The sequence below is a fragment of the Plecotus auritus genome (genome assembly GCF_963455305.1).
Source record: "Plecotus auritus genome assembly, chromosome: 5".
Lineage (NCBI taxonomy): Eukaryota > Metazoa > Chordata > Mammalia > Chiroptera > Vespertilionidae > Plecotus > Plecotus auritus.
The window spans coordinates 31,055,484-31,080,301 of record NC_137776.1 but is presented as its reverse complement, the minus strand read 5'-3'; the positions used below and the strand labels follow the sequence as shown (position 1 = coordinate 31,080,301).

At 43.9% G+C, this 24,818-nt stretch overlaps 1 protein-coding gene across 2 annotated transcripts in view; it reads left to right on the top strand.

Annotated features, from left to right (window-relative positions):
* Positions 1-8,312: 8,312 nt before the first annotated feature.
* Positions 8,313-24,818, top strand: part of PID1 (phosphotyrosine interaction domain containing 1) — a 206,448-nt gene continuing 189,942 nt past the window's right edge. Inside the window, exon 1 of one of the 2 annotated variants that reach the window (XM_080668095.1) lies at positions 8,313-8,976. In XM_080668095.1, coding sequence (XP_080524221.1) covers positions 8,947-8,976 — 30 coding nt within the window. In that variant the 5' untranslated portion in view covers positions 8,313-8,946. The remainder of the gene's footprint in view (positions 8,977-24,818) is intronic. The other variant, XM_080668096.1, reaches the window with a different exon arrangement.

Here is a 24,818-nt window from a genome sequence, read left to right as displayed (position 1 = left end):
TATGGAACATTGTGTTTATTAACATTGATTAGTATTTAGCTATAGATTCAGTGGGAATCATGTTATAGTTTTAGTTTCTGATGAGTTCTTGGAATCATAGTTGAACCCAGGACTGTCAGATTTTGGCACCTGCATTCTTACTTGCAAGAGAAAGTTGAGAAAATTATAGAACAAATGAAAAATGAGATTGAAAATTGCTTGGCCCTGGCTGGTTTTCTCAGTGGTTAGAGTGTCAACCTGTAGACCAAATGGTGTCAGGTTTAAAAGCACATACCCTGGTTGCAGGTTCAATCCCCGGCCTTGGTACAGAAGGCAACCGTGTGTCTGACACAGATGTCTCCCTCTCCCTCTCCCTCTTCCTCTCTCCTTCTCCCTCTCTCTCTCTCTCCTCTCCCCTGTCCCCCTCCCCTCTCCCCCACCCCTCTCCCCTCTCTCCCTCCCCTCTCCCCCACCCCTCTCCCCTCTCCTCCTCCCCTCTCCCCTGCCCCTCTCCCTTCCACTCTCTGAAAGAATCAATGGAAAAATATCCTTGGGTGAGGATTAAAAAAAAATTTTCCTGTGGAACCATCATCTAGAGATAACCATTATCAACCATTTGGTAGATTTCCTTCTTTTGTTATTTTTTTCTCTTGCCTTAAAGATTTGTTTGGTTATCTCTGTCTCTACTTCTACACCCAACCTTATCCCTATTTCTGTGTAATTTTTAAAAATTATATGTAGGAATGAAGCTGGGGGATAGAGATAAGTGTGTGTGTGTGTGTGTGTGTGTGTGTGTGTGTGTGTGTGTTGTCAGGGGGTCAGAAGTATGGGACCTGGTGAACAACATGAAATCTTTGACAGAGAGGACACATTTTTGAAAGTGGTGCTTTTCAACAGTTATGCAGAGAATGAGGGAAGGTGTTGGAGGCATTTCCTATAACACAGTAAGAATACAGTTTGCGCCGAAACCGGTTTGGCTCAGTGGATAGAGCGTCAGCCTGCGGACTGAAAGGTCCCAGGTTCGATTCCGGTCAAGGGCATGTACCTTGGTTGCAGGCACATCCCCAGTAGGAGGTGTGCAGGAGGCAGCCGATCGATGTTTCTCTCTCATCGATGTTTCTAATTCTCTATCCCTCTCCCTTCCTCTCTGTAAAATATCAATAAAATATATTTTTAAAAAAAAGAATACAGTTTGCATCCTGTGCTATTTACATACCCATAAGCATGCAAGCATGTGCACACACACACGCAATTCTGACCATGACTCATTAAACTGATTTCACAACCAATGAAGAATGAGTTGAAACCTCTGAGTTAAGAGAAGTAGAGAAACCTAAGTGGTCAGCTAGAAGGAGGCTTGGTGGAAGTGACTCCCTCATTTCATGTGTCTTTTCTGAACAACCGGACTGGGAAACAAGCCCTGATTGTACCCGCCCCAACCCAGCAGCCAGCACCAGGCTCCATTTCAGACCAATGGAGACGGTATGGTGTGCTCAATGTTGTTTTTCACTCTTTTCCACATTGAGTGTGGCTTTCGTTTCAGCTATGAGAAATAAACACAGAAACATTTTAGAGAAGACAGGAAGAATAATATTGGGAAAATATTATCCTAAGTTAAAATTCTGGCACTGGCCTTGTCTGTGGTCCAGGATGTCCAGGGGTAAACTCGGACCTCCAGGGTGAGTTGTGTAAGCAGAGGGGCTGTTCATTTGACCTGTGCCCAATCCCCCTCTGGGGTGCTTCAGCTGAAAGTATTTACACAAGCCTAGCCTGCAGCATAAAGGGAAAGGGCAGGGTTCAGAATTGCATACATAGTATAAGCTAAACTATGTAAATATTGATAGAAATCATATTTTTATCTGTTTAACCATCCAAATGCCTAAAAAAATACACCAAAATATTTTTAAAATGGGTTTCTTTGCTTGACTGGATTAGTAAAGTAGTTATGTTCTTCCTGATAATATTCTGCATTTTCCAACTTTTAAGAATTCTGCATGTATTACTTTTTCAAATCAGAAACTTTATAAGAAACTGCCAAACTGTTTTCTGAAATGGTTGTGCCATTGTATATCCCAAGCAGCAATGTTGGAGAGAACCAGTTATCCCACGCTTTTTTCCCTACATCCTTAAGGTAGAAGCTTAGATATTTGACTCTAGACTCCTTTTCTAAATGTAAGCATTTAAAACTATAAACTCCCCTCTAAAGACTGCTTTAGTTATGTGCAACAATTTTGATATGCTTATGTTTATTGTTGTTTAGCTAAGATATTAAAAAATTTCCTTGGTGATTTCTTCTTTGATCCACAGATTATTTAATGATTTGTTATTTAATTTCCAAATTTTCTAGGCATTTCTCTGTGATTGATGTGTGAATGAATTCTGTTGTGGTCGGAGACTATATTCTACATGATTTTAATTCTTTTAAAGATATAAAGACCTGTGTTGTGGAGCAACATATGGTTATATGGGTGAATAGTCATGTGCACTTAAAAGAGAATGTGAATCTGCTTGTATTGCATGCAGTGCTCTACAGAAATCAATTACATTAGTTATTTTGCAAAGAGAGTTCAATACATCTTTCCTGAGCAAAGAGAGTGGCAATTCTCTTGGTACAGAAGGGTCACAGAGTCTGGGAATTCAAAGTTTCCAAGTACACCGATCTGTGTTCCCAGCCCAGTCCTCAGGGTCTCACTCCTTCCCCTCAGGGTCCTGAACTTGGCGAAGCACTTTCTGGAGTAGAGAATTCAATCTTCTCTGGCCTCACTCCCCATAGAACTAATTCTGAGTCCTGACTCTCGGCTTTCTCCACCATTTCAATGCAGGAGATGTGTCTCTTTCTCTGCTGGGAAGGAGGCACCCTGGCTTTCACACCTAGCTGTAGTCGCAGCTGAATTTCTTTGTCTTCCTCCAGTGCATTCCCAGCACTCAGCAGTAGCCATCGATTCTGTAATCCTTATAATTACTATTTCCCCTAAACCTGGCTAATGCCTTAGACACTGCACCCGTCAGCGCATCCCCCTCCATTTGTATCCATTTCATTCATCTCCAGTAAAAGTGTTAGCAATCACCCTGCTATGGAGTTCCAGAGATGATCAGTACTCTACTGTCATCTAGTGAGTGGGTGGTCCGGCTCCCAAATCCCAACTTGAGAATCTGAAAGGAAGTAAGAGACACAGGTTTGGGCAAGAACAGAAAGGTGAACTGTGAGGTGGCTGCCACCAAGGCTTTGGCTGGTTCAGGAGGAGGCCTGGAGCTAGAATGGCCAACATCTGTCCCCCACTGGGGTCTTTGCAGCTCACATTGACCAGGCATTGGAAGTGGGCCGCCCTCAGGGAGGGAGCATAACCTTGGGCAAGGCAGTGCCCAGAGAGATGTTTTTGTGTGTAATCAGCTCAGATGGAGAAGTGAGGAGGAGGTGGGTGGGAAGAGACTGTAAGGCGTGGCTTCTCACCAGCCCCAGTGAAAATGCTTTTGGGCTCATGTTGCTAACCATATAGTCAGGGCCATGATAGAGGGTGATAAGGACCCTTAGAAACCAGTTTGCCAAGAACATTGTTGCCCCTGTCCCTACTAAATGTGGGGAAAGCAGATCCCATCATCACCCTATATCTGGTCTTACTTCTCCAGGCTCTCACTGGAATGGAAGCTGAATTTATCCCTCCAAAAGGATGGCAGAATGTTGTTCACATAGTGCCCCAGAGAGAATGAGAATGGCTGTGACAGGAAATACCTTCACGCTCACTGCTAATTGTGCTAGAAAAACAGCCACCTTGACCATTATATACCTTAAGCACAATCCATTGCCCATCTTCCTTTCAGAAGGACTTACTAGAAAACTTAGCCAGCATGAGTTGGAAGCATGGCCCCCAATCTGAGACTAGGACAGAGGTGGGCAGGAGGGAAGTGGGAAGCAAGGGTAAAACAAACAAAAAGAGAACTATGTCTTTAGGTTAAGCTGTTAGGCTTCATTTAGTGCCAACTCTGATAAGTCAGTCATTCGGGAATATTGAAAAGGATGTGAAATTCAGTGGGAAAGTCTAATACTTAGCGATGTTTTAATGAATCAGGCATCTACCGCTACCTAGCATGCCATGGAATGCACACTTTGCCCACTGCCCCCACGGTGGGAGTGTTTTCAACGGTGCAGCCTTGAGAGAGCACTGTGTTGTTGAGACTAACTGGTCTGAATGTGTGACTGAATCCCATTAAGGCCTCTATATAAACTTTGAAGGTTCTGGCGGGTGGGTGCAGAGATCTACTTGTCTTGGCAGTTAAGTTCCCATGTTTATGACACCTGCCACCTACCAATCTGGAGTGGTTGGCCTCTTTTTCCGCCTCTCCGTGACCACTGTGTATGTGGAGCCCACTTACAAACCAAGGTCCAGCAGAGATTCAAAGGGGGCAGATACATTTCACCTCATGATGAGAGAAATAGGCAAGGCAGGACTTCTGGGGGAGGGGGATGTTTGTGGCCATCTTTGAAATTAACCTACCATGTTTGCAAGGTGGGTGAAGGTACAAGAAAGTTTAAAATAGGAGAACTGCACCATGCATCCTGGGCGTTAACAAGGCTTGTGCTCTTTGCTTTTAACCAAGTTTTGAGGTGAACTGTGAAGGTTTCCTTTTAGGAAGGAAAAGGGTTATGTGAGAACCCTAATATACACCTATCACTTGGGAGGGACAAGAGCCAGTGGCTCCATCACTATAGAAGGATGTAAATGGTTTATTGCATTCACAAGTTTTTCTATGTTGCTCATCTACAGTTGTTTTGGTGATTTTGAAATAAAGTTAATGATACCATAAGGACATTCCCATGCTTGGTCTGCTAAATATGCAACCATAATAAATGTTGCTGGCTATCTGATTACATTAGAAAGGTAAATGAGCTTAAATATGGCTTATCACTTTTGTTTAAGAAACTAAAGCAGGTAATTGAAATCCACAAATATTCCAAATGGAAATTACTTAATCACAAGAAGCATGGGCAATTTTGTGAGACTTTGATAATTTCAATAATCTAAAGGGGGAGGAAGGTAACAGGATGAAAACTAATGTTTTCTGCACACCTACTATGTGCCAGGTCTGTTGCATACATTTACTCTATCACGACGCCTATAATTCTAAATGTTAATAATATTATCACCCTTTTTACAGATGAACAATCTGAGGTCCCACGAGGCAGATGACTTGCTAAAAGCAATCACTCAGATAATTCGAATGCTGGGACTCCACCTGAATCACTCCCCATTGTCTAGCTCCTTTCTGATATTTACTGAGATTGATACATATTTTATAAATATATTCAAATTATGCATATTTTAGTCTACTTAAAAATCTATAATTATACCATGAATATTTTCAGCTGCAACACAGCTTCATAATTATCCTCCTTAATAGCTACATATTAGTTAATTTTTTTTTGATATGTTGGACCACAATTTACTTCACCTTTCTCCTGATTTAGACATCTAGGTTGCTTACCTTAGGGCCCAGAATCATGGCCGAGATTTAATCTGGTTTACAAAAATTTCTAGAGATGGTTGTAATTATTCCCCTGGACAAAGCATTATTTTTATAATTCATCTGGGCCTTGTCACTCTTTTTTATTTTTTGTCATTTTCCTTGAAATGCTATTTATTAAGATTAGGCCTATTTAGATGATTATGGGGGGTTAAGGGCATGAAATAAGGCACCCATTTATGTGCAAAACATTTCTACTCATTGCATCCAAACACCTCCTGCTTTTTCTAAGAATGATTCTTTGCTCAGAACAAATAGGTTTAGGCTGTAAAAGCAGTACCTTCAGACTCACCAGGAGGTGATGTCCCAGAACACAACCCGGAGAGATCAGAATGCATGTCCTGCCTCTAGCCAGTAGATGTCTCTATTTCACTCACCCTCTAGGGTAGGTTCCCCTGAATGGGAAACCTGGGGAGCAAAACCGATGGCTGGAAGGTAGTACCATCCCTTTTGTCACTTCCACCAGCCTCCACCTTCACTCTCACTCCCTCCCCCAGTTTTCTGATTCATGGCATAAAGGTAATTGAAACAGGAGTATCATTTAAGTTTAAACACATCCCCTACTTTACCAAATCTGTTTGCCATGGGACTGGGAAGGGAAAGCAATCTCTACAGAGCCCAAGCCTTTGCTCTTTAAATAGTACCGTACTCGGAACTAAGAGCTGTATTACTGAGTCATCACAATTAATTACACTTGGAGGTGAGAAGGCAGGATTTAACGCTCTAATGGGATGTGAATTTAGGCCCGTTATCTCACCCCATTGCTATTTAAAACAAAATCGTTTTTCTACGGAGGCATCTGCAACTAAGGAAGGTTTCAAAGCTCAAGTTTGAAGACCTCCCTGGCAACCGAATATTCCTGTTTTAGCTTCCTGAATGTTTTAATATGCACATTTGGATTTACTAGATTCTCAACATGAAGGGCATCTCTTTCTGTTTGGGGATTTGATAAAAGAGAACTAGGAGGCTGGGAAGGTCTATTATTTCCATCAGAAATTTTTCAGGTGTAGGAGGTGTGCAGGATGGATGAGTTATAGGAGATGTAAAAATATCGTCTCAAAAGAAGCGTCTAAAATGTGTGTCCATGCAGGGCTGACACACCAACACATTATCACAAGGGATTAATTGATGGGTCCAGCACAAGTGGCAGGGACTGGGAAAGGAGCTGAGAAAGTAAGTCCTTGTTCTGCAAGTGGGAGGGGGGAGTTGGGGTGTTTAGGGAGGTGGAGGGGTGTGAGTGAAGCAGAAGACTCCTATGGCCACCTGGGGAGATGGAGACTGGACTCTCAGAAGCATCTCTGTGGCATCCCTTTGCCAGAGGGGCTCCTAGGGCACTGAGGGTCCTGGTCCTGCCTGGGTGGGTGGCACCAACCAACAACTGTGTGGTCCTGAAGGAGCTGCCTGGGGCCCTGGGAAGGAGCACAATGGGCAGGGGAGGGGAGAGCAGAGCCTGGGTCTGAAGCACTACTGGGTGACTCGCTCTGGGCCACCCCATGGATCTTGTGCTGCACAGCCTTGGGAGATATGGGTTTCTGTCCCTCTAGGTCCTTCCCTCCCCAACCAATCAGTTTGCTGCTGGGAAGATCTGATGAGCTGAGTGCTGGGTTCTGGAGTGCTCTGGCTCTGATATCACTCTACGTACACACGATAATGCAAGAGCCTTCTGGATGTGGGGTATGATTTTTGACAGTGCACAGGCTGTGCTCATGTCCCACCGTGGTGTGCCATCAGGACGCTTTTCCTGCCAGCCCTGAGGCTCAGGGCACCCTCTTGAGAGCCTTGAGTCCCCCTTCAACACCCCCCTCCCCATGCACTGCATTCTCCTTCCCCTCAACTTCTGTTCCACCATCTTCTCCTCTCACACTCTTCGTCACCCCCCTGCCACCCAGGAGCAGCTGGGCACCCCATCACGCCAAGTTCCTCTTCCCCCAGTTCCAGGTGGCTGCTCTTTTTTTTTTTTTTAAGGAAGAACTTTTTTTAAAAATATATTTTATTGATTTCTTTTTTTTAACAGAGAAGGAAGAGGGATAGAGAGAAACATCGATCAGCTGCCTCCTGCACACCCCCTACTGGGGATGTGCCCGCAACCAAGGTACGTGCCCTTGGCTGGAATCGAACCTGGGACCCTTGAGTCCACAGGCCGATGCTTTTCCACTGAGCCAAACCAGTTAGGGCAGTGGCTGCTCTTTATCCAGGCGTTTCCATGGGCAGAGCAGCTGGAGCTTCATGGCAAGAGCTCTCTGGCCTGGAAGTCATCTGAGTGTGCACTGTAAACCACTCACAGTGTGACCTGGACAGCGCCTGAACTCCACAAGCCTGATTTGTTCTATCTATAGAGGGGAATATTAATACTTATCTTGTCCAGTTGTCGAGAGGATGTGAAGAGCCTGGCCATTTTAGGAAAGGTGGTTATTCGTCTAGGAGCTTAGGGTGGCCCCTGATTTATCTTGGGTTCCCAGAGCCTCCTGCAGCACCAGGCAGATCTCAGGAATGAAGGATGGAGGATCTTGGGTTGTCCTCATCCAGTCTTGTGGCGGGGGGTGGGGGGTGGGGTGGGGGAAGCACATCACCCCTCACTACATCTTTCCCAGGGCCCCATGGAACCAGCTCTCCCCTCCCTTTCTTCCCACATCAGCCTGCTTTCTTTTCTTCCAGCTTTCATCATCACCTGACCTAACACTTGCTCACAGGTTTTCTCCATGGACTGGTGGACTGCCTCCTCAAGTAGAATGGAAGTTCAGGGAACCAGGAACACTGTCTTCTATTCTGTGCGGCTCTGTCCTTAGACCCCAGCTTAGAGACTGGAGCATAATAGGTGCTTAGTTAACTGGAGTCGGATGAATGGAAGTTTGCCTCCCAGCACAGTGCCAGGCTAGTCACAGGCGGTTCAGAGATCCCTGCTGCTTGGAGCTTGGGAGTCCGGGGGGGCTACGGTTTCTTTCTCCAGGAAGGTTTGCTCTCTAGGTCCTTCCCTCCACGGTCCGCGGGGAGCAAGGCCCCAAGCTCTGGCTTCCCCTCTCTCCCCTCGCCGGGATCTGGGGGCCATAGCCCTGTGCTCCCCCGATCCCCGCGGCTGTCAGGCGGGCGCGGGCCTGGGCATGCTCAGAGCGAGCAGATCCTGAGGCGCGGTGGCGGCGGGGGAGGGGGAGGGAGCGGTTGCCGCCGCCGCCGCTGTGCGCTCGCGGCCCGGGCGGAGCTGCGCAGTCTTCTCGCTGCTGCGCCAGGACAGCCGGCGCGCAGCCGTGCCCACAAGTTGCTGGCAGCTGAGCGCAGTGCCGCCTCCTCCTGCTCGAAGCCCCCTTCGCCCACCCCGCGGCCGTGGCCGGCTCCTGGACGCACATCCCTGGGACACAGACCCCAGATGTAAAGCGGACCGCAGCCCCTCGCCCCCAAGCGCATCAACGGAGTCTCGCCAGCGTCTCCTCTGCCAAACCCCAAGGCTGGAAGATGTGGCAGCCGGCCACGGAGCGCCTGCAGGTAAGTGGCACCGGGGCAGCCAGGGGCCAGCCTGGAGGAGGAGGTGGCGGGCCAGAGGAGCTGAGCTGGCGCCTTTGCCCACTTGCAGGGATTTGCCCAAAATATCATGTAAGATGCATGATATTGTGGGCTTAACCTAGTGCCAGGCAGGAGTGAGGGGGTAATACATTGAGCAACGTATCACAACTTTCGGCTTGGGGGTGCTTGTTGGAATAGATAAGGTTGGACTTTCTGACCAACAATGTTAGATTGTATTCCACTGGTCTGGGGTTAGGATTTTTGCATCCAGAAATTTTTCTTCTTTTTGTCTCCAGGAAAGACAGGACAAATGATTTGTGAAAGCATCCATTTGCCAATAATTTGGAAATATCAAGCTTGGTTTGGCTTGGTCATGGTATGCTACTTATTTCTTTTTCTTCCCCATTCGTTGGTGCTCTCCCTTCATCTCCCCTGAACCTCAGCTCCCCCAGATATTTGAAAATCAGAAGTTATGTCCAGCCAGGAATAATTATGTCCTGGGTCATCCCATCAAAGTTTTCCACAGCTGTCTACTGAGACCCCTTTCGTTTGGATCCTGAAGCTCTGGAATTGGGAAAGAGGTCAAAGTGAGACAGAGCTGCGTTGTCAGAGGGGACCCTTGGGGCCCCGGAATGGCCCCGACTTGAGGTTTGATGACTTCCTTTTGCCCGAACATATTCTCAAGAGGGAGGGCAGCTGCTCTGCCAGATAAAATGCACGGAGTCCTGCAGTTAAACTTTTGGCAGGCTCAGAGCCACACTGTTCCGTAGTAAAGTTTGAAGAAGTGTTTAAGTGGTAAAATATAGCACCGTTGGAGTGTGTCTGAAGAGTTAGGACGGTGAAGGCCAGGCGCCCTGGCTAGCTTGGAAGGTTTCTCAATGAAAATCCAAAGCTGCAGACTGCTCCTCAGAGGCTGGGAGAAATTAATCTGTGAGTTCTCACACTGAGGAGTCACCTGCTTGCATCGCTTTGGTTGCCAGAGGTGATGCCCCACAGCCACTGTCCAGGCCTCTCCCATGAACAAACGGAGCCATGGGACCCATCCCCCAGGGTCTCAAACAGACTAAACAAGAAAAGGAACCTTTAGCCTTAGCAATGGAGTGGAGAGTGACCAGCTTCTAATACCCTCGTTGTCTTAGTGAGAGAATGTCAACACGGGTTCTGAATGGTTGGCCAAAGGTGATGTAAATGGATTTCAGCAGTGGCACCCGTGACACCTATTGTGCATTGGAATTCCTCCTTCAGTTTGGGGTGTGGATTCTGTTCTAAAGGAGAGGTAACTGAAGGGTGGGGGTGGAGGGTTCCCCATCAGGTGAGGTGGGGAGCTCTTGGACATCCCTAGAGAGCTGAGAGCACAGTTCTTTAAGATGTCTCTTATGACCTGTGGTCAGTGCTTTGGCAGATTTTGTGGATTTTGTCCCTTGAAGTTGTTTCTGCCGGCCTGTTTCCTTTATGGACTCCTGTGTGCCCCGGACCCTTGGCATGAGAGAGCGCTGGCTTGCGTTCCGCATGGCGAGCGTTGCTTGCTAGAAATGTCCTCCTGGCTCTTCTGTGAAATGTACACATGTCCATTTGGCAAGCGTCTGGTGTGTTACAGTTTGTGTTTGCAATGCATTTATTTCATTTGGAGATGTCATGTTTAGAGGGCCCGGGCGTGGGCTTCCAAAGCTGAGGTAAACAGGGCTGATCACTGACTAAGATCAAGTCACTGCTGGAAGGTACTTATCAATATGGGGCTCAACCTCATGCTCCCCAAATTTAAATTAGTAACCAGCCCAGGGCTCTTAAAACTGTTTCAAGCCTTGTGATTGTCAAAGTGAGCCACAAGGAGAAAAAAACTTCTTCATATTCATGGCTTCTTCCCAAAGAGCAGCTCGACACTTCTTTAAAACACACACACTTTGTATGTTTTTACTTTTCACTCTGGGGGAGGGAGATGCTGAGTGTGAGGTGGTGAGTGAGCCGCTTGTAATAATATTTTATTTACATTCCTTGTGGTTATCTTTGTCACAGTCTCTGACGTCTGGGATTTTTCTCTTCCCCTTTTTGCCCTCAAGGCATCACCATATAGGAACATTGGTTTCCGATTCCTCTGTGGATAGGATGCCTTAGCTTGCCCAGATTCTGTGGCCATAGGGAAATACATGATGAGTCCCGCTCTTTAACAAAGCACCACTCTTCCCATACAAATCTTCTTGACCTTTTCATGTAACCTCATTAATTTTTGTCATTAATTTTTAATGCAAACATTCTAATTTAGATGAGCTGGAGTGAAGAAAATGCTCCAAGGATGCTTTCCCAAAGCTTCCTCTTAGGATTAAGGAGTCAATTTATTGTACAGACACATAGAAACAAAAGAGGTATGGGAAGCAAAGAACGGCATCTTTTCTTAGTTGTTTTTATTAGCTCCTATTTGATGAGGCCCATGCAAAGGGTCTGTGGCCCAGGGAGTGTGGCAGAACTTCGCTGAGGCTAGATGGTCACCCTCTAAGTTGTGTTGAACAGATGGCATCTTTGATCCAGTAGGAGTATCATGATCAATAACCACTTTTTTTTTTGCCAAACAAAATGATGCTGATATTTTCTGATTTGAGGATTTGCTGTTTGACCCAAATCCAGTCCAGGCAAAGCGACTTGTTACCCCAGTAGGCCCGAGCTGGGAAATTTCCCATTCAGTCACACAGACCGCGGCAAGTTCGTCTGCTCCCTTGAATGTTAAAACTTCTGCTGCTTCCCACTCGAGCCCTCACTGCGAGCTTCTGCCATGAAAAATATAATAGGATCAAAAGGGATAGGAGGGTTTACATGACCACCCCAGCTTTTAAACCTGAAGGAAATCTGAATTCTTCCCTTTCCCCTTCTCCTCTGAGCAGCAGACTTTTGTTCTTGGAAGGAATGGGTGAAGTTATACATTTTTAAAGAGAGAATTGAAATAGGCTCTACTCAGAGAAGTAAAGGGCACTTTTGAATAGAAAAAGGTTAAGTATGGATTAAAAAAATATAGATGAGATTACCACTGGCCTCAATATTTAAAGTTTGCATGAATATCCTGATTGTCTTCATTATTGGGGTGGATCCATTAGAAGTGACAGACTCATCCATGTCAGAATGTGAGCTCACTTAGATATAAGGAACTTGAATTTCCACTTTCCTCTTGAAAAGTCAGATAGGATAACCATCCAGATCATCAGCTGGAGACCATTAGACCTGGCCCCCCAGACAGAGAGAAAACCTTGGCAAATATGACATTTTCTAGGCAGACCAAATGGACAAAAGGAACATGGAGCAAGGAGGATAATGACAGCGGCTCCCTTTTATGGAGCACATGCTGTGTGTGTGGCACTGTGCTACGGAGTTTTATTTGAATTATTCAGCTCATTTACCTCCCATAACCACTTTTATCCCCATTTCATAGGTCAAGAAGCTGAAGGCTAGAGAGTTTAAATGATTTGGTCAGGGTCAGACAGCTAGAAATGAACTGGGCTGGCAGTGGAACCAGGAGGTTTGTCACCAGAGCTTACCTCTTCACCACTTCTCTGTAGTGCAGAAGGCTAACACAAAGCAGGATGCTCTACCCGTGTTGGTGGTGTTGTTATTAATAAGTAGAATTAGCACCATGGTGGTCTTGTTGGCTCAGAGAGCACTTTCCTATTTCTTGTTGAAGCAGTGTGGTTACCTATGTGGACCAAGGGCTACCTTCTTTTTGATAGCCCAAATCTCTGAGGGATGCAAGCTGCTGTATCATACTTATACTGAAATTCCAAGGGCCATTTAAGAATCTCTTCAAGTGGGGCACATAGCATTTGTTCGAACTAGAGACCTTGAAAGCTGGTGATTAAGCCAGATCATGTCTGTAGTCATTCCGTATAGACCAATAATGGGGGAAAGGGAGGGTGGAGGTTGGAGAGTTCAGGAGCAATTTCTTAGGAATAAGCAATAACTACTTGTACAGAGGCACTGGTCTCTCACTAAATCAGTTCTAGATTTTGTTGTTTATCTTCATCCCTTTAAGCAAGCACAAAGCATTGGGCCTTATCGTTCATAAAGAAAACATGGAGTTATCATTAATTTACTTCCCTCAGAAGTAAAATGCTATCATTTGGGTCTTTCTCTGAGTTTGTCAGCAAAATCTCTATCAAGTGACTTGCAAAATGCTAGCCTTGGAAAAAACTGTCTGCCCCTTGTTTACCCATTGCTTCATGTTGACTCTACTGGGTCATCTTGTGGTGTTAGGCAACTTTTCACTTTCTTTGATGTTCCAGGTTAGCTCTCTCCTCCCCACTTTCTAAGCACTGACTCCATTGTACCATGTAAATTATTAGTCCTATAAATCAGATCCTGGAAGTGTTGGCCCTGGACAGCCCAAGGCTGCTGGGGATCAGGCGCCCTTCCACAGTACTATTTGACTCCGAATAGTAGCAGTTCAGGGACCCGTTAGTGGTCAGCAAATAAAACTAGTCCAGAAACCCTCAATGACTACAGTGTGCTTCCCTCAGCCCCCTTGGGCACACATCTAAACGGAGGCTTTGTTTAAGTAGAGCAAGAAGAAATAGTTGAGATGTTTGTCCACAGACCTCCTTGGAAACTAGTGGGATAAGTTGCTATCATTTTATGTTAATTTTTAAAAAAAGTTTTCATCCCAATTTAGCTGCTAACCAGTGATAAAGCGTCGGGGTGTTCACCAGGTCTAAGCCCTCAGTCCAAGAACTGGGAAAGGACAGTGTCAGGGATAAGGCACAGGGATAATGTGCCTTTGGTATATTTCCATGCTGCCAAAGTCTCAGCGAGCTCTCTCAGTTAATGCAGATGCACTTGGGCCCCTCATCTTCCCGAGGACTCTTTCTCAGGCCCCAGGGCCCAGGGCCTCCTCCCACTTCCCTCATTTGTGGTGAGCAAGGTCTCACTTTGATAAGGGAGGTTGCAATAGTGAGAAAAATACCATCTCCTCTTGCTTGTTGAAGCCTGTATACTAGTTGGGTTTTTAATCACTTGCACCTTTGACTTTCATAACTCACATGGTTACTAAAGGACCAAGATTCAGATTCAAACCCTGGTCTCCAAGTCTTACTCATTGTTGTGGGTTGACTGGAGTCCCCCCAAAAGATATGTTGAAGTCCTAACCCCATTACCTGTGAATGTAGCCTTATTTGGAAATAGGGTCTGTTCAAATGTAATAGAGTTAAGATGAGGTCATATTGGATTAGGCTGAGCCCTAAATTCAGTGAGAGACTTGAGGACACAGAGGAGACACAGGACAGGAGGCCATTTGAAGGTGGAGCCAGAGCATGGAGTTATGCTACCTCGAGCCAACGAATGCCAAGGATTGCTGGCAACGGCCAGAAGTAAAAAGAGTGAAGGGTGTATTCTTCCCCAGAGCCTTTGGCGGGAGCACGGCTCTACCAACATCTTAATTCTGGACTTCCAGCCTTCAGAACTGTGAGAGAATACATTTCTGTTGTTTAAAGCCACCCAATCTGTGGTAATTTACTAGAGCAGCCCTAGGAAACAAATACACTAATGAAACCATATTGCCTTTTGGCTGTGTTCTCTGTATTTCTGAGGGCTGGTATGCCTAAAGTTTATACCCTGGGGCACAATGAATGTGCTTATGTATTGTGCTCTTTTTAATGCTGATTGTGAATTTATTTACCGTGGGTTTGAAAGAAAATAAAAACAGACAATAGGGAGCAAATGCCTTATCTGCTACTGGTCAACATCCTAGACCTAGGAAAAGGCAGCAAATGGAGGGCCTCTGGAAAATACAGTTGGTACCTGCTTCAAGAGAAAGTTAACTTTGTTAATTAAAATTATGGCTGGTTCCTGGCTGGAGTGGCTCAGATGGTTGAATGTCATCCTGTACACCTAAGGATTGTGGGTTCGATTCCCGGTTGGGGCACATACCTGGGTTGCAGGTTTGATCTCTAATTGGGCGAGTATAGGAAGCAACTAATCAATACTTCTCTCTCTCTCTCTCTCTCTCCCCCCCCCTCCAAGAATGTCCTTGGATGAGGTCTAAAAATAAAATATCGCTGGTATGTGAAAGCCAGTTGTAAAGCAGATCTAATGATACTTTTTCAGACAGGCTGAGACCAAGGGAGGGCTGGGGGTGTATCCTCAAAAACAAGCCAGTCTGTGCAGCGTCTCCAGGTGGTGGCTTCTGGGGTTTGCTCTTCCCAATTAGGAAAAGTGTAGATTGATTTAAAATCCATTTCAAATCCGCCTCCAGGACAGCCTTGGAGTGTGTCTGGTTGATTATTTGTATCTGGTTGAATATTTTGTGTTGTTTTCATTTTCACTTGGTAACGGTGTACATTATTTTAATGAAGAACCTGTTCCTATTCTGGAATTCACTTGTAAGACAAAAAGGAGTTGTCATGAAAATGCCCCTTTTCCATGCAGGGGTCATGGAGGTGCTGTTTCCAGTCCCAAGGAGGGTGAGGCGCCTGGTCACTACAGAGCAGCTCTTCTGGGTCGCATTTCTTAGGGTGGAGTGGCTCACGTTTTAAAGTGCCCTTGTACTTATTCTCCTCCTGGGAGGGAGTGAATACTGCCTGTGTGTGCGGGAAGGGAGAGGAGTGGAGAGGTGCCAGGAGAGAGGGACTCCTTAATTGTTATCCTTCCTCAAGAATGGATCCATCCTAATCCTTGCAGTTTCTTTGTAATTGTGGGTCTGAGGATAAACATACAGCTTCCGAAGGCCCTTCTGCCTCCCACAGGCTTTGATGCCTTCCCCTCGGGACGGCTGGCTTTTCCTCAGGTGTGTGCCCCTGTAATGTGGGGTGGTGGAAACTGCTGTTTACTTTCTAAATCTTCTGTGGATGTTCCCTGTGGCCTGAGCAGGGGCTGGGACCATGGGACTGGTGAGTAGCTATGTTGGTTTTGACTTAACCTCTTGGTAGCTTAGCATATTTCCTGGGGCTGCTGTAACCAAGCACCACAGACTGGGGGGCTTAAGCAACAGCCTCACCGTTTTGGAGGCCGATGTCTGATGTCAAGGTGTTGGCAGGGTTGGTGTCTCCTGAGGCTGTTGGGGAGGATGTGTTCCGTGCCTCCCGTCCAGCCTCTGGTGGTTTGCTGGTCAGCCTTGGTATTCCTTGGCTTGTGGCAGCATCACTCCAGGCTTCTCATGGCATTCTCCCTGTGTGTCCAAATTTCCCCTTTTTATAATGAAGATGTCAGTCATATCAGATTGGGGCTCACCCTCCTCCAGTAGGATCGCATTTTCATTTAATTAATTGCATCCACATTGACCCTCTTTCCAAAAAAGGCCACATTCTGGGGGTTAAGACTTGTACATATGAATTTTTGAGGGATAAAATTCAACCCATAACTCTCAGTGTGGAGTTTTCTTTTTGGTATCCTCCATGCACCAATAAAGTTCTCCCTACTGGGACCAACCATCCAAGAAAAAAAAAGAAAAAGCAACGAGAATTTTTTCCAAGTAAAAGTACCGATGTGAAATGGATGGAGTGGTGCATCTGTTACATGCCATGAGGCCATGACTACTATTTTATACTTGATTAAAAAATATAAAATAATATATGCTTAGGGTATAAGGTAACAAATCAGACAGTTTAGAAGTCTATAAAAAAGTTAATAATCTTTGTCCTTTCTCTCATTCTCAATTCTACCCATGAAGGACACTCATGTGATCTGTCTGGTGTTATTTTTCCAAAACTTGCCCCAGGATTTTGCAAACATATGCAAATGTATAGATACATATTTAGGCTGTCTCACATATCTCAATAATATAATTACTATATATGGGTGTGTGTATATATAAACAAACAAACATATAAATATATATATTTACATATATTTATATATTAAATATATACAGGCTGTCCCAAAAAATGTCTATACACTTTAACAGTTGATAGCTCAATTTTGAAAATGAAATATATGTTAATAAACACTGCCTTTATAATTATTCAAAGTGTGTGTATACATTTTTTGGGAATATATATATATATATATATATATATATATAAAACTGCAATTTTTTTTCCCCATGAAAATGTTTTAAGACTCTCTCTTCTGATCAGTACATGTAGCTCCAAATCATTCCTTTTAGTACCTACATAGAATTTTGTGGTGGAGCTGGACTGTAATTTATTGAGTCCTCTCTCTTTAGGGGAATATTTCAGTCATGTCCATGTTCCTTCTTTTTCCTCCCTTGTAAATAATACTGTTATAAGGATCTGAGCCTTATCCTTGTACTTGTATTTCTCTGTCTAGACAGAACTGCTAAAATTGGAGTTGCTGAATCAAAGTGTACGCATGTTTTAAATTTTAGCAGCACTTTTTTGAGGACTTTTTTGAGAGTTCTGCTTTTTGATCATAAGTGTCTGATTTTGACAAAGATGCAAAGAAGATAGTTTGCTGGAGACAGGATAGTCTTTTTCAGCAGTATAATGCTAGAATGATTGGATATCTATATGCAAAATAACAGCACCAACAACCCTCAAAACTTCAATCCACAGCTCACCTATACTGTATACAAACATTCACTCAAAACGCATCGTAGATGTACATGTAACATCTAAAACCAAGAACAGCAGAGAATCCCTATGACTTCAAGTACATCTGTGTAAAGTATCTAGATAATGGCCTGGCCGGCGTGGGTCAGTGGTTGAGCGTCGGCCTATGAATCAGAAGGTCGAGGTTTGATTCCTGGTCAGGGCACATGCCCAGGTTATGAGTTTGATCTCCAGTGGGGGGCGTGCAGGAGGCAGCTGATCAATGATTCTCTCTCATCATTGATATTTCTCTCTCCCTCTCCCTTCCTCTCTGAAATCAATAAAAACATATTAAAAATAAAGTATCAAGATAATGGACAGATCCATCACACCCAAAAGTTTCTTTCATTTGGGCAAAGATTTTTTAGAACAATAACAAAAACACATTCAATAAAAGAGAAATTGGGTAAATTGGATTTCATCAAAATTAAAAAGTTCTGTTCTTTTAAAGATATTTATAAGATAATGAAAAGATAAGGCACAGACTAGGGGGAAATATTTGAAAATCTTCTATATATATATAAAAGCCTAATATGCAAAGTGTCCCCTCGGGAGTTCAACTGACCAGGAGTTCGATCACTTGCTATGACGTGCTCTGACCACCAGGGGGCAGCATGGAACGAAGAAAGGTCCCAGCTGGCAGCAGGCAGCTGGGGAAAGGAGGCCCCAGCTGGCAGCCAGCAGCCACTAGGGACCCTATCCATGCACGAATTTAGTGCACTGGGTGTCTAGTATATCTATAATATAGGACTTGTACCTAGGCTAAATGAACACCTCTCACAATTCAGTAATAAGATAACCTGATTATTTTTTTTTTAAATGAGCAAATGATTTGAACAAAGAGATTATGTGACTAGGAAGCAAACACGTGAAAAGATGTTCAACATCATTAGACAGTAAGAAAATGCAATTTAAAACTACAATGAGATACTGCTGGACAACTAGAGAATAGCTAAAATTAAAAAGGCTTTGACTGTACTCAATGTTGGTGAGGATGTGGAGGAAGAGGAACTCTCAGATGCTGCTGGTGAGGATGTAAAATGATTGACAGCAGAGTAGCAGTTGCCTGGGGCTGGAATGGGAGGAAGGGATTTGAAAGGGCCTGAAACTTTTGGGGGTGTGGAATATGTTTAACATCTTGATCATGGTGATGGTTTCATGAGATATACATATGTCAAAACTCTCAAATTATGCAGTTTATTATATGTCAGCTATACTTACATAGATCTGTTAAAGTCAATAAATATTCATCGTATGCCAGGTACAGTGCTGGGTGCTGGGGAAACTAAACACTACATAGTGTCTGTCCTCACGTCTGTGAATTCTGTGTAGCTTTCATTTTCTTTAACTGGAAATTGAAATTCTAACCCAGAATGTAAATAATATATTCTCTATTTTTCTTAGAGTTCCATTCTCTCTTTTCCAAACATTTCATTTAGTTCTTGAAATGACATTTTTCATCAATTCCAATTTGCCCAAGGATTTTAGCGAAACTAGTAGTTAAGCAAGAGACGAAAGCCAGACTGAAGGAGGGGGTGGAAGTGGGAGTTCAAGTTGGTGTCTTTTTGATCCTTTCTCAGGATGGCCCCTTTCTTATTTACAAATATGACCACTGGCCCTGGCTGGTGTGGCACAGTTTGTTGGAACATAGTCCATATACCAAAAGGTGATAGGTTCCATTCCCAGTCAGGGTACATACCTAGGTTTTGGGTTCAAACCCCGATCAGGGTGCATATGGGAAGCAACTGATCAATGTTTCTCTCTCACATCAATGTTTCTCTCTCCCTTCCTCTCTCTCTAAAAAAATATAACAAAACATATCCTCAGGTGAGGATTAAAAAAATATGGCCACCAGAAATTTACATAGGGTTCAACAGCTTTACCAATGGCCATTGAACTTTAGTAAAGAGCATATTGAGAAGCATTCACAAAAGTAACTTTAGTTTAAAAATGTTTTTCCCCTCAAGGAGGAAAATTTGAGGCATTTGACTTAATCTTTTTTAAAGTAAAGGTCAAGAAGTATAAGGTGTGTTCAGTCAATATGTAAGGAGATTATTTGCATATTGTCCAATCTAAGGTCTTGTTGAGGTGATGGGGATACTGTTAACAATGAACAGGAACAGCAGGTGTAAACTGAATATCTCCTGGCCACCAGGATGGGTGGTCACTCCCATGTATGGGGGATAAGATGCTCAACCTCTTTTCCTAACTGTATTCGCTTTGTGGGGTGGAGGAAAGAAATGAAATACTAGTAGGTTGAGGTGAGGGACAGCGGATGGATTAGAAAGCTAGGGAGAGGGGCCATTGGGGAGTTGAGGGGGTAAAGGATGTGCAGACAGAAAGTGAGGAAGAGATGGCAGGGTGGAGGGAGTTACACAGGCACGCAACACTCCTGGCATGTGTGCAGGTCCCTCAAAAAGTCAGCTGTCTGTCACATGGTCAGTGCAGCTGTTGGCAGTGGATGCATGCTTCCTTCCAGTTCCTTCCAGCAAAGACATCGATGCTCATACCTGCTCAGTGTTTTGAACACTTTGGTGGACTCTCTGGCTCCCTTGGAAATACAATGTTTTTAGATGAAGAGCCTGGAAACTTTGTGGAGAAAAATAGAGCATATCCAAAGGCACAGGGGTGGGCAGTTTGAGGAAATGGGAGGTGATGGGAACACTTCTTTAGGCTACAAGTTAGGCTCCCTGTAGTTTACGCAGTCTACCAATGGAGAGACCATGGGGTTTTTCGTTGGGCACTCATGGATACAAATTTTGACTGAGTCGATTATTTAGGGGTTACCTCAGCCTCTGATTTGTATTTTCTCAACTTTAAAATGGGGGTAACAGCATTTAGCTCTGACTATCGATTGAAATAAGGAAGGCAAAGTGCTTAGTAAGGTATTTGACACTTTGTCAGGAACAAGTAAATACTAGTTTCCCCCCCAATTTCAGATCCAGGGGTAAACTAGGTAAAATGCAGCACAGCATTTTAGAGTCAGGCGGCTAAGAGAGGTTTGGTGTTTCCCAAAGTGTGTTCCATGGAACACCAGTTCAGTAAGCTGCTCATGTTAATCTTGCCACAAAGGGTTCAGTCTTTAAATAAGTTTGGGAAACACTAGGTAGAACAAAGTGAGTCTGGCTTACTGCAGGACTTCTCATAGCCTTTATGATGCTGCTACCCCACGAATTTCCGGGTGAGAGAGAGGATAATCTGTTCCTTATAAAGGAGCTTCCCCCAGTCCCAGGCGCTTCAATACAGAACCTGAACTTCAAGTTGACAGACTGTGGGTCTGAGGTTTGGCTCTAGCTTAGAAAAATGTTTCCTTTGGCCCCCTTCAGTGTATATAAAAACTTGACAAATTAGTCTTTAGGATTGAAAAATTAAAGGAATTTATAATAAAATCTGGGCTTGCTGATTATCTCCAAAAATGGGAGGGTCTCAACACCATGAGCCTGGATTCTCACAGTGACCACTGATCAGCCAGTGTTCCATTGGGATGGGATGTGGCTTCCAGCTCGTCCCAGCCTTACAGAGCACGTCTCACTAATTCACATAATCTACTGGGAACTTGAGTCTGGGACTAAAGTCTAGGCCATGTCCTTCTCTTGGCTGATGGGAGAACTGAATCCCAAGTTCATGTAGTGTTGGAATCAGGATCGGATCCTTGGTCTCCTGACTCTTAAAGGCCAAGGTGATAAATAATTGTGTGACTAAGTTTATTTGTTCAGTACCATTCATTGCTGTCCAGGCACAACTCTCATAACTCACCTTTAGCTGCCCGGAACCCCATTTCTTTCCCCTCTTTTTGGGGAGCTTGTGCAGCTTGATTGGGGGATGCCGGGAAGACATGCACAGGAATTGGAGTTCGTTGCCTTTCTTGTTTTCTGATCTTGAGCATCTGGGAGGGCTTTCAGGCAGAGGTGGGAGGCTTTGCCAATTTTTCTTTAAATGCACATCTCTGTTTCCTGGATAGCCCAAGCCAGGCAAGTGAAATTTCTCATTGTTGGGGTATCGGCTCATTTGGGGTATTGTTACTGCCAAACATTGGAACAGATTACTTCCCAAAAAAGGGGACGTTTGCAGGGTGGAGAGTAGTTTTTAATTTAATGGATTTCAAATTTTCCTCACAGATTATCAGCCTAGGAAGAACCATTCAAATGCTCTTTCAGGAAACTCAATTGAAAGACATCTGTAATGGTGGCAACCCCTTATATTTAAGAATCCCCATTTCCACCCCAAAAAAACACTCAAAAGTACTTTGCCCATGTTTCCTGGTCATCTTGGGAGCAGATCTGCAGCCGCATTCGCTTATCTTGCCAGGGATGCCACCGTGCTACTTAATTCTGCCATGTCCTGGAGAGTTTTGGGATTCTGATGATGTTTAGCATTAAGTGTACATGGAATTCGCCAGAAAGTGACTTGAGCTATCCAACAATGAGTTGGACCTCCCACACTCTACCAATCTGCTTGGTTCCTGAAAGCACAAAGATATGCTTCCCAATTCCCCAGCTCTCCCACATCCCTCTGAGTTAGCCTGTCTAAGCTATAGGTTTGAGAAAGTTGCCTATTGCTCTTCCATCTGACCTTCTTTTTAGTAAAACTTATATGAATTTTATTGATAACTATTCTAACAATTATTGCACCCTATAATCAGACTCAGACTTAGGTCTATCTGTTATTAATCTAGCTATTCATTCCTCTAATCTAATCTAGTCTAATCTGATTTTTTCCTATAGCACCTTTTAAAACCAGAAATTCATCTGAAATAGTTTTTGCTGCACAAGGTTAACTCTGCAATAGCAAACAGAGAGAGACTGTGCTGAATGCAAAGGTCCTGGCCAATATAAAAGTTCAGTAATACATTAGATGCTTATATATTTCTGAAGAGTTTGGCTTTGGTTAGTAAGAAAAAATTCAAATGCTTAGAAATTCTTTTTAATTAAATATAGAAATATTGAAACATTACGCTAAAACTGAAATAAAACCTTCCAATACCAGTGGTATCAGGAAGGGAGGCATTTTGTTGTGCCCAAGAACCTAGACTAAGGATAGCTAATATAATTGAGCCTGAAACTTTTAGCTCTGAGCTTCCTAGCAGCCTAAGTAAGAAAAGAAATATAACAAGTTACTTAGTCTTCATTATATAATAGAAGAATGTATGTCAGCTCATCTGGAGCCCCCAATTTTTCCTTAATTTGAAGACCCTGGAAATTATCATGTGGTTCTTTATGTGGGACATTGTAACACAGACTGTTGGGCAATAACATTAGTTGTTGTTTTTGCCAAAGTTGTCTCTAGAAGTTGAAAAAATAAACAAGTCAGTAGGAATGCTAAGAGTGTTTATGTAGAAGTAGAAGTGGACATCTGTGTTTTTTTTTCTGCCTAGCTTCATTTCCCATCTTCTCGTAACAGCGCCCTGATTTTGCTTTTGGGCACTATTCTTCTCCCACTCCAGTTGGGGGATAACTTCAGTCAGTTTAAGGGGGGACTGTCAACCAGTGTGTCCTCTTTTAGCTAGGGGGTCGATGTGTGTCCTAAATGTCTAGATTGATCAGACACATTTCTCCGGAGTTAGAATCCTGAGGAGGGTGACAAAAGGCTGAACATAGCCCAAACCGATCATTCTGACCACAGTGATCTGAAGAAACGCTTACCCTGCTGCATAGACCCAGGAGCTGCTTGATCCCTGTCCTTTCAGAGTTGGTCCTTCTGCCCTCCGTTCAATCCAGTGTCACTGCAATAATTTGTTTATTTTTCTGCTCGAGTGAGCCATTGGTGTCCAGCGCTTGCAACCACAAATCTGATTGCTATGCAGGTAGAGTTTTCCATGAACCCATTGATATGCAGTCTTTAGATTCTGATTCACAAAATGTGATGTGTGGAGCAGAGCACATATGTGGAGAAAAGTGAGGGGGTCATGCTTAAAGGATTTCTAAGACACCAATCAGAAACCCATGGATGCACACATGTTCCTCCTGATGGGTCTACTTTTCTTGCAAAAAGTATGCATGCTTAACTGGGAATGAAGAAAGTCTCCAAGCATTTTTTTTCTTCCTTGGCGTTTCTAATGCACATATCCTTCCTTTAGTTAAGTGCCACAGAACAAAAATAATCCTAATTATCCTATAGTCCTGGCTCACGGCTCCCATGTTCTGGCCCATCCTTGGAGAATGATTTTTGTCTTTGTTGTTTACAAGGGTGTAGCCTGCCTTTGGCATCTGCTATAAATCTTAAGGTTTTTATAACTTGGATGTCACTCTTGCCTTCCTGCCAAATTTCTGTACTGAAAAAGGAGAGTGTCATTTTAAGTAATGATGCTTTCATTGCATCCAAAATAAATAAGGTAATTTTGGTACACATTATAAAATGAATCTCTGTTGTCTATGAGTCTGGGGTAGAAATGGTTTCAGGGATACAAACAGCTGTTTTGGCCAAAGTAGGCGAAAAGACACAGTCTCAGGCTGTCTGAGACTCAGATCTTGAGAAACATTTGTAGTTGGTTAAAATGTGAATGTCTCCTTAAGTTCACTCTGGGACAATGTGGGTTCTTTAGTCCAGAAAGTGAAATACCTCCAACTTTGGCAGTCTTGGCCTTCTGGGTAGAGAATGTAGTTCCCTAGTTAGTCTTCAAGACCTGCTTTGCCACTTGATTTAATGCAAGGCGGAAATCTTCAAAACAAAGCTCTCTGGATCCAAGAAAGTTCATCTGGCATTGGTTAGCTGGGGTGTCCCCCCTCCCCCTTCCCCATTCTACTCCCTTGTCTTTTCTCTAGGAGCTCTATGCTTTGTGGAAAATGAATGGCTTTGCAAAAGTGCAAATTTGGGAGAGTGTCGTACAACCAAAGAAAATTCAAATTAGTACTCCCCCTGTGAGAATCCTCTTGGGGAAATTAAAATTATATTTAAATATTCTCATATATAGTACAGCCAATATCTGTTTTTTTGTATGTTGAAAGACTGTCTGAATGATATAGCTCAATGGTTTTCTGGAAGCAAGGCGGTCTAGAGAATGAAGAATACAGTCTAAAAACCTACTGTTTTTAGACTTTCTGCTGTGTTAATGGTAAATAGCCCAGACTCAATGCTGATCTCTTTACTCCTTGGCCCAGAGAACAGGCATTTTTCTTCATAAGGTAATTTAATGCCCTTGTAGAACAGGGGTTGACCCGTGAGATATGTGCGTGTCCTGAAGAGGAGGGGACATGTGCTGGCAGGGTACCTAGGAGCAGGGCAGGCATTCAATGAAAACTTGGAGGGAGTCTTTTGGAAATAAAACTTGACTTGCAAGGATCTCAACTCTACATGTTAGGTATGCTT